General features: G+C 46.5%; 1 protein-coding gene across 1 annotated transcript in view; it reads right to left on the reverse strand.

Moving 5' to 3' along the window:
- Positions 1 to 292: 292 nt before the first annotated feature.
- Positions 293 to 13,581, reverse strand: part of NUDT3 (nudix hydrolase 3) — a 119,840-nt gene continuing 106,551 nt past the window's right edge. The window contains exons 4-5 of the mRNA XM_059400054.1: positions 11,659 to 11,743; positions 293 to 8,689 (exon numbers count right to left, since the gene is read on the reverse strand). Of these exons, the coding sequence (XP_059256037.1) occupies positions 8,511 to 8,689; positions 11,659 to 11,743 (264 nt within the window). The 3' untranslated portion in view covers positions 293 to 8,510. The remainder of the gene's footprint in view (positions 8,690 to 11,658; positions 11,744 to 13,581) is intronic.

Below are 13,581 nucleotides of genomic sequence, written 5' to 3' on the forward strand. Positions count from 1 at the left end.
GCCTTACTGGCTTAGGGGACAGGCCCTCTCAGCCCTGGGCACTGGCAGTCCACCTGGGTCTCCCTGGGGCCCCGGCAGCCGAGTCTCTCATGGCCTGCTGTGGGGCTTCTCCAATTTACTTCTCACTTGAATTTCCTGAACATCAGACCGTCCATAGGGCCACCTGTGACCTACCTTGAGGGCAACTCTCAAGACCTCAGCAGAGAGTGGCGGAAAAAAATCAAAGCAGGACTGATGTGAAGAATTCATGGAAAATCTCAAGAAAGAAGAGACCAGACACTAAGCAGGGACGTGTGTGAAATACTGGTTTTTATTGGTTGGCACAAGATTACAACCTACAATTCCAATGCCCTTCCCTCCCACACAGCTCCAATGGAAGGAAACTGATTAACACACAGAAAGGAATAGCACGCTCACAGGATTAAGCATTTGTTTTTACAAAAAGGAGTGGGCTATGGGGATGATGGAACTTTAGGGAAAGTACTGAAGCTCTATCCAGACTACAGGGGAGGGGTCTGTCTGTCCTCTGTTGTGGGCACCACAGAAGCAGACACCTTAGTAAAGGAGAATCGTTACGTATGACTGGCCTGCTATTGAAGGGGGGGAAAGTGGGACTCACATCAGCTGGACATCTGTCTCGGACCCAAACCTGGACTGGCTGGACCCCGTTTCCTTTTCTTTTCAGCTCTCCCTCCCAACCCGACTGTACCCACAGGAAACAGAGGCATGAAGAAAAACATAAAACACCCTCCTTGAGAAGAGGTAACAAGAAAATTCCGTTTCTGCTGCTTTATCTGGACCAAGTTCCACTCCCCTGCTCCAAAGGGCACTGCATAGATCTTCCTACGAGTGCTGTAAAGATACTGGGGAAGGGGCCAGGCCTGCGCAGGTGGCCCCAAGTGGGTAGGAAGGAAAACTGGAACTTTCCATGCAATACCAAGCAAGGTTGTTTTGGAAACAAAAAATGGAAAGACCATGCACCCATGGGTTGGGAGCTCCGAAGTCCCAGAGTGCATTTGGGTTGGGGTAAGTGTGATATTATTTCAAAGCCCAGTTTACTGCAGCATCAGGTCCCAAGAGGTAAAAGGACCAAAACCAACCCATCCTTCTGTACAATCGCGGTTCCTTGGTTTCCTGTTTTGTTGCACTCACTGGAGTTATTCCTGCCAACCTCTCCAAGGGTGTGAGTACTCAGGCCGCTGGACATTCCACTTTCTACCCTTTCTGCAAGCAGGAGGCACACCACCCATGCAGGTGGTACACACATTCAGTCTGTAGACTGGTCACCGAAGGACTCGGTGACCTAATGACAGGAAGCCCAAGTTGTTTGCTTTCTGGGGAATATGGGGGACCCTGATGGGTGGGGACAGCAGCTGACTTCTGGTGGGATCAGAACAGTCTAGGTTGAGCATGAGATCCCCCAGGGGACTAGTTCCTGGGGGCATGGGCCCCTAGCTTTTGTCTCATTATTGGACTTGATCTTTTAAGTAATGGAGACATTACTGGACTTGATCTTTTAAGACTCGGCTAAAATGTCTGTGCACATGGGAGAAGGGACAAACACTCTGCCTTCTGGGGGGAAAAACTCAAAACATCTTGGCTACTTGCCTCAGTTTAAGGGGTTCCCTGGAAATACTTGTCCAACTTGGCCAAAGGGAGATTGCATCTGGACAATACACTTGCAAAAGGGGAGGCAGCACATCTAGTTCATCCATTTTAGAACTGGAATGGTCCCGGGGAATTTCACCTTGTCGGATGCTGATGGTAGGTGAGTGATGTGGAGGGAATCATGGTGAGGAAGCACCTTAAAAAAACCTATTGTTTGGAGGCCACATCCTGCAGCTGAGCAAACAGGAGGCAGAGCCTCGCCGCCTCCTTAGGCGTCATCCCTCCCAAGATCACTGGAGGACAGGAGGTAAGGTCCTTGCAACGAAGGCAGGGCTGGCCAGAGCTGATTTCCAGAGGCTACTAATAGGCCTCCACGTCCTCTCTCTGATACACTTGGGTAAGCCAGAGCCACTTGCTTTAATTTTACAACAGCTCCCAATATCCTCAAATGCTCCTGACTCCTTAAGCACCCAGCAAACCGACAGCAATCTTTCCTAAGACAGAAGTACCAACTGAAGGTTTCTTAGTCTAACCATCTGCCTCTTCTTGGAGGGTAAGGTTGGAGCTTGAAGGTTTTCAGACCACGAAACAATAAAAACAGACCCGACGTGTATGAAACTGCACCACACACTGTTAGCAGAGTGGACCGACTTTTTTTCTGACCACTAAACACCACACTGTGCTGCTGGGCCCTGGACTCGCACATCTGTGCCTGGAGCAACAGACACAGTTCTGTCCACCCACAGGTGGGAGAGAAAGGGGGAGGTTGTTGAAGGCTAACCAAAACACCTGAAGCCAGTGAGATTTTGGAGGAGGGTCCCCTTGGATTCTGAGCAAAACATGCACGAGCCATGTGAGAAGCGGCAAAAGGGATGGTTTGAGTCTGTGCGCTGTGACTTCACTGTCTGCCATAGCCTTTGGAGCTCCTCCATGTTCCTGGGAGAACAAAAGCCACCCGGCTGCGGAGCAAAGGCCCCTGAAGTCCTCTCTGCATTTCAGCACTTTGGAGGTTCTCCCAAACCTGACTTCAGATCTGTCCCCGGTGGAAGCTCCTTTCTGGTGTGGGGGTGTCCTGGTGCGGAAAGTAGAAGTCCATCAGGTTCTACTTTCCCAGCCATAAGTCACATCTGTTATGCCAGTGTACTCGAGAAATCAAAACTAGAGTCTCCTTTAGATCATCTGTTAGTGACTCATCTCCTCCACAACAAAAAGAGGTTAAAAACCAGGGTTTAACCCTGAAAAGCTTTTAACCCCCCAAATTCGGGACAATAAAGAGGGGGACAGAGGCTATGGGGTCAGGGCTACTTTAGCTTACCATTTTCAAGTTGGCATAAAAGTGCTCAGAAAAACAGGTTTACATGGGTATTCCTCCCCAAGGGACTTACAGGCAATCTCACTGGAAAAATGATTTCCTGCAGGTGCCACCTGACCCCATACTAGGCAGAGGGGAGTATGGTCTCAAGGCCCAGCACTGGGATTTAGGTGACTTGCTTTTTCTCCAAGGAGCCCCAAAGACTTCCAGTTTTGATCTAAATGCCTGATTGGGCCCGTGAGCCCATAAGAATTTTACTATACCATTGAAATGTTCTCTGAAAGGTACACCCTACAGATAACTTCCACAGGCAGTAGGCAATTTAGCAGGTAATTGTTCCAGAACCAGAACTGAGGTTCCTCAAGTCAATGAATCCAGTCTTCACATCTGAGCTGGCTGCAGAGTGTGAAAGGACGGGCAGCATGTCAAAATGGCGAGGAACCTGGAAAATGACAATGCGGCTGCTTTTGGGTCTTTTAAAGCCAATCTCCAGAGTTTTAGATGCCTTTTTTGGTATGTTCTAGGGACTTCTGTATGGGGTTCAGAACTGAGAATGTAAACCAAAGGAAACCGAGAGTTAATTATTAAACAACTGGTTGCTGGAGGAACAGAAGCAATGCTTGTCCACCTTTTAGATATTAATCTTGCTTTTTTGGCCAAAGGCACTTTCTTCTGTAGCAGAATCCCTCCTGGTGTGAATTCTGAGTTGATGTGGCTTCCCTGTGGAGCTCCCCTTCAAGTGGACCATCTCATTTTTTCAGAAGACTAAAGCTCACCAAATCTTCACTATAAATAAAGCTTCCGGGGAGAGACATGCCTTTTTGACTCAGAAAGCTTCATACTGCAGACACAGAATCAGGGGACTACCCGCCTCAGCTCAAGCAGTGCATCCACACCCTCACCAAACAGCATCTTTTCTTTCTCTTTTTATTTATTCATTTTTAAGGGGACTAGGAGGGCGAACTATTTCATGAATCTGAGAGTGAGAGGTATCATTTGCTCGGATGTTCTGATCAGGCTTCTCACATCCCCAAAAGGTCATCAGCTACGGCAAAAATGTGGTCAAAGAGTGAAGCTGCCTCTGTCGAGGTGGAAGCAGAAAGGCTGCTGGCCTCCAGATTAGAGTCTGCCTCACATCCCCAGGTTCCCAGGGCCTCTGGTCACCTCAAGTTACCTAATCAACAGACAACAGTGGCTTTCATGGATTGTAGCCAGTGCTTCCCAATTTACTCCCTGAAAATCTCCAATGTCTGCTTTATGAGTGATCGTCTAAAACGACAATGGAACCCAGCTCTTCCAGGACAGTGAAGTCTCTGTTGCAGGGCTCACCCCAGAGAACCTAGGCTGACCATGCGCTGCTTTCTCACCTACTCTGAGTGAGATGGGTGCCCAGATGGAGCAAGGCTGAGGTCACAAACATCGGCAGCTACCCAGCCTGGAAGCCACCCCCCCATGGCCTTGGGGAAACAGGTTCCATCCCAGCAGGGCTCAGAAGGAATGGCTGTCACCTCGGCAGGGCAGTATGACCTGTGTCGCTTCGGGTCTGACCTCTTTCAGAGTTTCGAGAACAAGAACCACAAGAGCCCTTGCCTTGTATAATCACCATTAGATAACCTCCTCGTCCCAGAGCCTCTTGAGCTAACAGGTTTCCTATTTGTTATAAACATGGGTGTTCTGAAATGCAGAAAGGACCAGGACAAGGCTGGAGTATAAACAAGAGCTAATCCTCATTTACCTTAAAAACAAAATTGAGCCCATTGTGACGACTTCTCTAGGTATTTCTTCTAATTCCAAATTTCCTCTCAACAAGGCTGGATTCGAGAACACTTCAGAAATACTAAAAATCACACAGTCGTGGCAAAGATCGCACTGTGGTTATTAAATCCTTTTTAAGGAACCAAAAGAAATGCGGCTCAGGCTAAGCTGTTTTAAAAAAAGGTCAGGTGGGGAGACCAACAGAGGCACTCCCCCAGCACTAGGTGGAAACGACAAGCACATACAGTACAATGTGAGATGCATTGCCAGGTCCGGTGAGAGTTGGCTTGCTTCTCTGATTACATATGTTCTGGGGGGAAAAGGGGGCCTCCAACAAGAACTGTGTGTGGGCAAGAGAAAGGGGAAGAAGGAGGAAGAACACTTCTGCGTGGACATTTTATTCCGCTTTTTGCAACAAAAGGTGAATTTTTTTTTCTTCTAAGCAAGTCTAAAAGACCTTACATGGACTGACTCCTAATGTCAAAACAGAAATTATGTGTCACGAAGGAACTTGACTGTGTAGCAATGCGTTTACAAAACTGCTGCAGAAGCCTCCCGGGAGCAGTGACCCGCTCTGTTCCCCAGAGGCCCCGAGAGGCAAGGCCTCCCGGCTCTATGGCGCTATACCGTGCCAGGCGGAAGGCGGAAATCCTGCACCTTCGCGGCCTTCCAAGGCCTCACCGGGGTGGGGGGGTGGGGGGGTGGTGCTCCTCCCACACGCTTTGATCCCTCCAGATGGCCTCAGCTCAGACTCAGCATCGCAGGAGCCCTCTCCACGCAGGGCAGATGGGGCAGCGGACACTTGTAAAAACAAAACTGTCAATTCGTTAACTTTTCCATCCTGCCAGGTTTGCTACGAGAAAGATCAGGACTCTTGTTTCATGGGCCACGTCATTCTGCAAGGCTACAAACAAATCGGATACAGCCGACTCCTGGTAGCCCTACTCTCTCTCTCTCTCTCTCTTTCACACACACACACACACACACACACACACACCCCGCCCTGGTCCAAAAAGATGGCATGACCTCACTGATGCTTCCCCAGTGGCTGCAAAACGATAAACTGAAAACGAAGTGAACAAAGTGAAATCCCCAGTGCTTTCTCCATCCGGCGCACGGTGGACTGTGATGGATGCCCTAGTAATAAACCAGCATCCTGAAGGGCAAACTCACTGTGAGACTGCGTCTGCGCCACACACAGCAACCTTTTTGTGTCAAGCTTGAATGAGTTGCGTACCTGCAGAGTTCACAGCAAAGTGGTGTCCAAGAAAGCTTCTGCGAGTGGGATCACTTGTGTGCGTTCTTCTGTTTCTCCTTGCTTTCTCTGGGGAAGAGTAACGGCCACCGCGACCATGGGTCTGAGTCATCTATCACAGAAGGGCTATGACTACACAGCTGTGAAGATAGCCATGCTGTTAACGGTGCCAGGGAGGGAGGAACACCAATTCTCGCTCATCAGGATCCCAGTGTAACAAAAAATAGCACCAGTTTCCACAATTCTGGTGTTGGACAAAGCTTCTTTTTGTCCGTTAAGAAAGCATCAGCACAATCTCTCCAGTTAATTGCATTAATAGGACCCATTCATGTCACTGAAAAACACCTCTGGGCACAGTTCACTCTCCTGACCCAAAGATGCCAACATCAGTCCACACTGGACTTGGTAGGGTCCTCTGTTGTGACACCGGCCCAGTAAAAACATCTTTAGATCATGAAAAAACGCACAAATTACTAGCATCACTGCAGTTCTCTTTTTAGGAGTCCTGCTTGTTTTCCTGCAGAGTACTTTTAGTCCATCTCGTAAAGGCAGAATTTAGTTGGAAGAACGTCTTTTGGATTCCACTTAGTGCTTGGTTGAACCTATTACATTTTCTCCTTTGCTTACATGGGCAGCAGCTCAGACTGCTCTTCATTGGGCAACAAGTGGCAGTCGGTTCGTTTTAGAGCAAGAAATGCGAACAGCGAGTTGGTATTTAAACTCAGATCCCGTGGTGTGGTTTGTCCACTGGGACCGTTTAGGGACAGGATGCCTTTCCCAGAGGTAGGACGGTATTCTAGGGAAACTGTGGGCACCCTTTGGTGGTTCTGTGTCTCAAGACTGGGAAAGAAGATACAAACTGAGAGACATACAGTGAAATTTAAAGTTCTTCGAAAGATGTCCCCTCAAAATGTTGAACACTGAATGACACAGGCCTACATCTTTATATATATATGTATACATACATCTCTTTTAGTGGGAGGGAAGAGCAAAAGCTTTTCAAAGTTTGAGTATTTATTAGAATTTTTAAATAAAGAAAACTACGATTTTCATTTCACATCCTGGCTACATTTTGACAAAGGAAGATGCCACTAAGGGCATGTCCTAAGCCAGGGACTAACAGTGTCCGCTCTCCTAGACTCACCACTCCATCTCAAGACCCTGTTCTGCTTACTTCCCAACTAAATGACACAACTGGCAAACGAAGCCAGCACATAGCCTGTATCAAAAACCAACACGAGTCTGCAGCAGGCTTATGCACGATGTCGTTCTAGTCAACCACCCAGCGTTCTCCCATGCCACTTCTCAGCAGATGGACCTTTCACATCTCAGGAGGAGACACACTGACTATTTCTGAGCATGCTCCATGGTGCAATTCCAAGTGCTGTCACATCGCAAAGATAAGCAGACACCTGGATCATCCTCCCATGTAATTTTCGGGAACTTAAACATGGTCACCCAAGGAGGGGATGGGACCATACACCTGCACTGGCCCAGGCCAGTGGATGATTCTGCACAAGGACAATGTCCAGTTCAGCATGGTGTAAGGCATGGATGCACAAGGAGAGAAGCCACTGTTGGCGGTTAAGTAGCATAATGGAAAAAATTCCAACCCGCAGGACAGAAACAGTGCTTGATGCTCTAGATTTTTAGATGGTGATCCCAAGAATCCAGTTCAAATCCCTACTGTCAACATGTACAGAGGACTCCAATCTCTATCATTGTTTCTCCAGGTCTGAGCAGAGGCCATTTGCTCCCGGGTTGGTAATAGAAAAGAAAATTGGTTTCTTTCTATGTCTTTCTTGGCAATGGAAACACAACTTTGAGAAGGCCATGAGTTCTGGGAGTGCTACAAAGGTAGCTAAACTCTTTCCGTACCCTATGTAACTACAGTCAGTGACTGGGGAAAAGAGAGGGGACAGGGACATTTACCTAGCCACTAGCATCAAAAAACAAAAAGGGAAATTAACTGCGAGGCTCTCCATTTCAGAAACACCCCGAATTTAAAAAACGAAACAAAAACCTTGAAAAATTAAACAGTTAAATTCCTCTTCTAAAAGTCATTTATTTACATATTATATGCCCAGTATATAATGTGTAGATAAATGTACCCTGCCGGGGGAAGTGACCAACCTCCTGTACTGAACAGCTCATTAGAGGACAAATTCTTGAAAGGTTTCATCTCATACTGGTATCTTTTAATAAAAAAAAAATTAAAAATCAAAGAAAAAAACGTCTGGCCAGGGCTGGGGTGAGACAAACAGGAACACTTCAGAATCCAAGGCCAAGGGAAGGCTGTCTGTCTCTCTAGACAATTGTAGGGGTGTGAAAGGGAGGGACCGATCATGCACAAAAGTACTTACAAATTACACACCCACCCCCCACCCCCTCCATAAAAAGAGAAGAAAAAGCCCATCACTTAACACCAAATAGCAACACCATCAAGAACCCCTTTCTCTGCTGCCCATCATGCCTTATTTGGAGAGGAGGCCTGTGAGGAGAGGTGAAAAGAGCAAGGGAGGGAAGATCTGCGCCCCAGTCTAGTTTCCAATTTCCATTCCTCTTACGCGAAGTCTTCAGTCATCTGACGCCTGGCCTGGAGCTCTGGGAAGAAACCGAGTACGTGGTGGCCACGACCGGGGTGCCGTTGTTGGCCGAGTAGCCTTGCCTCAACGTCTCAAAATACGACGCCTGCACCGGCTTGTGGTACTGCAGCACTTTGACAGCGTCTTCTATTTTAAACCATTCTCTCTTCCTTCCTGTGGGGGCAGACAGAAGAAGAAATGAGGACAAAAGGGAAGCGATTGCAGGCTTCTGATCTTCAGCTTGGGAGCAAGGGTCGCTGAAAACAGAAAAGCAACATTATCAAGACTTTAAAACTGGGCATTACGAAGATGTTTTTCCTCCCTTTCTTTCCCTACAAGAGTATATGCTTTAAATACCATACAGATGTCTGATGCAGAAGATAGGGAAGACATCTGAGAAGCAGACTGTGTGAAACCCGCCCTCCTGGTCTCCTCTCACGTTCCGGGGCCTCTGGGCCTTGCCCGGCTCGCAGGTACACACCTGAAGCCCAGCCAGCACCCCCATCTTCTGTACAAATCAGCACGAACGTCCGCTTCCAGAATTATGGGGCTGCCTGCCTTATAATCAGTTATTTATTTCAGAATTTAAAGAGTTATATATCCATATATCATAAAATATTTTTAAAAGTAACCATCCCTACTAACTTCTCAGTCTGTTTTCTTCCTTTTTTCTCAAATTTGTTTTGAAAATCCTTTATTTTTTTCTCTTATAATAAAAGATCATTGCTTAACATTAGGAAAATGGAAGAAAGTATAAAGAATACAATTACCTACAACACGAGAAACCACAAATGACTACCCTGGGTATCTTCGTGTCTTTGCTTTTCTTCCATTGTATCTGAAAAAGAGGCTGCCCTGAACAACTATAACTGGGATCATGCTTTCAGATGCTTGGAGTCCTGAAGAGCTCTAAGAAGAGTGTTGTGGTTAGAACCCCCGATGCTGGAGCTAACATGCTGGGCTCCAATAACATCACTGGCTCTAATGAACGGTCAGTTCATGGCAAGTTACTGAACTAGGTACTGAGCTGTGCCCCTAACCTTCTTCATTTGTAGAGGTAATAACTAGTACCCATCTCACAAGTCAGTTGTGAGGATTTTTTTTTTTAAAGATTTCATCTATTTGACAGAGAAATAGTGAGAGAGGGAACACAAGCAGGGGGAACCAGAGAGAAGCAGACTTCCCGCTGAGCAGGGAGCCCGATACAGGACTCCATCCCAGGACCCTGAGATCATGACCTGAGCTACAGATAGACGCTTAACTGACTGAGCCACCCCGGTGCCCTAGTTGTGAGGATTAATATGTAAGATACCTGGCACACAGTATATGTTATAAGAGTTTGCTTATTAGTACTATTATTGTTATTGCTTCTTTTTTTATTACACACTCTTTCTTACTTACTTGTCTACGTTATAAAAAAAAATATGTGCAGCGCCTGGATGGCTCAGGCAGTAGAGCGTCTGAATCTTGATTTTTGGCTCAGGTCACAATCTCAGGGTTGTGAGACGGAGCCCATGTCCGGGTTCTGTGCTGGGCGTGGATCCTGCTTAGGATTCTCTCTCTTCCCCTCTCCCTCAGCCCCCAGCACTCTCGCTCTTCAAAAACAACAAAAAAACCCTTTATCTGTTTTTTTCTTTGTATTAACCTCCCAGAAGAGGCCTAGAACTGAGATCCTAAGAATAAAACATGTGGACTCTAAAGGCCTCGTGTTCTGTAACGCCAAATTGCTTTCCAGCAGGGCCATCCCACTCCCCAGCCCTGCCTGTGTGTGCCACATGTCATTCTCACCACCGCCCCGCTCGGCAATGCTACCTTTCCCTCTGTCACTGCCTTATTCTTTAGGTGAAAACCAGAACCTCATTTTTGTTTTCATTTCACATTCCTATTTTAATGTAGCTCTAATTAGTGTATATATAAGTTTATACCCTGCTTTTTTCATTCACCAACAATGGTCTATTAGCTTTCAGAAGCCCGTGTTTAACAGCTGTGCGACATTCCATCAGACAAATGTACCTTAGCTCACTTATCCTTCACTGAGGCGTACATTTAAAAGCCAATTTCCACCCGAAAAAGGCTCATCTGAAGGACAGCTCACAGGCTTATTCTCCATATTTTAGACTATTTTGGTATTTCAATTCTCTCAAGTAGTACAAGGTGAAAGTCCTGTTGGATATTAATAGAGCAACGGTACCTTGACAATTCATATCACTAGTGTGTGACTCCTGCCTGACAGAATGCTCTGAGGACAGGGCCATGCCACACTCATCTCTGTCTCCTTTTTAAGCCCTAGCACTGGCTGTCAAGGAGGCTATTTTTAATAAACCCCTACTGAATTCATTTCCTTGAGCATATTGCATTCTTACCAGATACAAAGCCGTTGAAAGCCGAAAGGCCACAAAACACCCACATCAGCAGTGTGAGGGGCACGGTGGCAAAGCCCACACGCACCATAAAGGGAGAGGTTTCAGCAACTGGATTCTATCCGTTTGCTGATTTATAACCGGTTTTTAAATTAATATTACACTTTCCTAGAATATACTTTCCTTCAGAGGCAAAAGATTAAACCATGATCCAACCATTAAATCAACTAAGTTTTTAGTTCCAAAGACACACACCCAATAGTGATCTGAGCAATCAGAGAATGGCTCCTCAGGAGAAAAGGAGGGGCATCTGAAGGCAAATATGGGTAAAACCGGAAACTGCTCCCACTGCTCTGCTTCTACCACACAACTCTGGAGGAAGCGGCTCCCCCCACCAAACCAGTAGCTTTCTCCAACAGTATGAATAAGCATCACAAGGAACAGCCAAGGTCCTGCTCCCAGCTGGGGTTTCGTGGCCAGCGGTGGCCCCAGCATTGTGGACAAGGGTCACTATCTGCTGTGGGCGGACCAGTTTGGTGTTAGAAACCACATTTCTTATTTTTTAGGCACCATGTTTCTATTGGTTGACCAGGTACCCACCTTCAGCTTTCTTTTGAATATTTCAAAACACTACTTTTCATCAAAATGGACATGCTTGTTCCAATAAACATATTCTTCTATGGCTTCTTTCATCAGGCTTGTTTCTAGGTCTGGATCATGACCTGTGGCGTGGCAAGGGCCCGTGGCGGGGAGCATTCTGAAAGCTATCTGGGGACAACTTACCAATGTTAACGGAATCTTCCCAGTCTTCCAGCACTTCTGTGACAATAAGCACATACACATACGTTCTGTGCTTCCTCTCCTGGTTCTGAAGGGCAAAGAGAAAAGGACAGAGGAAGAGCTTTCCCTCAGAGAGCTGACATTACTTAAGTGAAACACACTCTTAGCCGTATGTCCAGAGAGCTCAGACACAAGCATTCCTTTTACTTTTAATCATCCTACAGTCATGAAGGGAATAGCGCCAGATGGCCTATTTAAAACATGCCGCACTTGCATTTACGGCTGTGCTCTTTGGCTGGCCTTCTAAAACCCAAGCTTTAATCTCTTTTTTTTGTTCCCCTTCCCCTAAGTACAACTTCCCAGGAAGGCTGTGAGAAGAAGTTTGTGACCCCTTGAGAAATGTAACTCGCAAGAACACAAGGAAGAGAAGAGGCTGTGGGTGGGTGGGGCTTCCATGAGCGCAAACAAGCTGATGATCTGGCATGTCTTCCCTTCTCCTACTAACTTTGCTCATCTTTATTTCCCCACTTCTCACTTCCTTCCACCTTCCTCCAAACCTCTACCCAGCCTCTTAGCTTGTTCCTTCCACCTTTGCTATATAGTTATTTTATCTTCTTTTCCTTCAGTGTTCTCTATACTTTATGTCCCTTCCTTGTATCTCGGAGAAGAGGAAGAGAGGTAGGGACGGGATAAACCATATTAGGCATACCTTGTTTGTGCGTCACAGACACTGCCTCTGCTATAAATGGAAGGTCTGTGGCAATGTGGTGTCAAGCAAGTCTACTGAGGTCTTCTTCCTAATGGCATTTACTCACTTTGTGTCTGTCAGTTTGGTAATTCCCACAGTACTTCAGACTTTTTCATTATTATTATAAGTGTTATGGCAATCCATGATCAATAACTGTTGATGTTGCTATTGTAATTGTTTTAGGGTCCCACAAAGGATGCCCCTATAAGATATGAACTCAAGCAATAAATCCCACTGACTGGTCATCCCCATCTCTCTGTCCTTCTCCCTATTCCCCGAGACACAACAAAATTAAGATTAGGCCAATGGGGAGTGCCTGTGTAGCCCCATTGGTTAAGCATCTGCCTTTGGCTCAGGTCATGATCCCAGGGTCCTGGGATTGAGCCCCGTATTAGACTCCCTGCTCAGCGAGGAGTCTGCTTCTCTCTCCCTCTGCCAGCTGCTCCCCCTGCTTGTGCTCTTCTCTCTCTCTCAAATAAATAAATGAACTCTAAACAAAACAAAACAAAATAAAACAACAACTTTAAGACAAGATTAACCAATTAATAACCCTACAGTGACTTCTAAATGTTCAAGTGAGAAAAAAAATTGCATAGCTCTACTCTCCCTTTAAATCAGAAGCTCACAATGATTAAGCTTGGTAAGGAAGGCATGCTGAAAGCCAAGACAGGCTGAAAGCTAGGCCTCTTGCACCAGTTAGCCAAGGTGTGAATGCAAAGGAAAAGTTCTGGAAGGAAATTAAAAGTTCTACTGCAGTGAACGCATGCATGACAAGAGAGCGAAATAGCCTTACCCTTGATATGGAGAAGGTTTGAATGTTCTGGATGGAAGATCAACCCAGTCACAACCGTCCCTTAAGACAAAGCCTGACCCAGAGCAAGGCCCTCGCTCTCTTCAGTTCTGTGAAGGCTGAGAGAGATGGGAAGGCCAAAGGAGAAAAGTCTGAAGCTAGCAGAGGTGGCTTCATGTGGGTTAAACCAGAAAGAAGCTGTCTCCATAACACAAAAGTGCAAGGTGAAGCAGCAGGTGCTGATGGAGAAGATGGAGCGAGTTCTCCAGGAGACCTATCTCTGATCATCCATGACGGGGCTATACTAGACAACAGTTTTTCAGTGTAGATGAAACGGCCTTCTATCGGAAGAAGATGTCATCTAGGACTTTCATGGTTAGGGAGGTCA

Source organism: Mustela nigripes, chromosome 5 (assembly GCF_022355385.1).
Source record: "Mustela nigripes isolate SB6536 chromosome 5, MUSNIG.SB6536, whole genome shotgun sequence".
Taxonomy (NCBI): Eukaryota; Metazoa; Chordata; class Mammalia; order Carnivora; family Mustelidae; genus Mustela; species Mustela nigripes.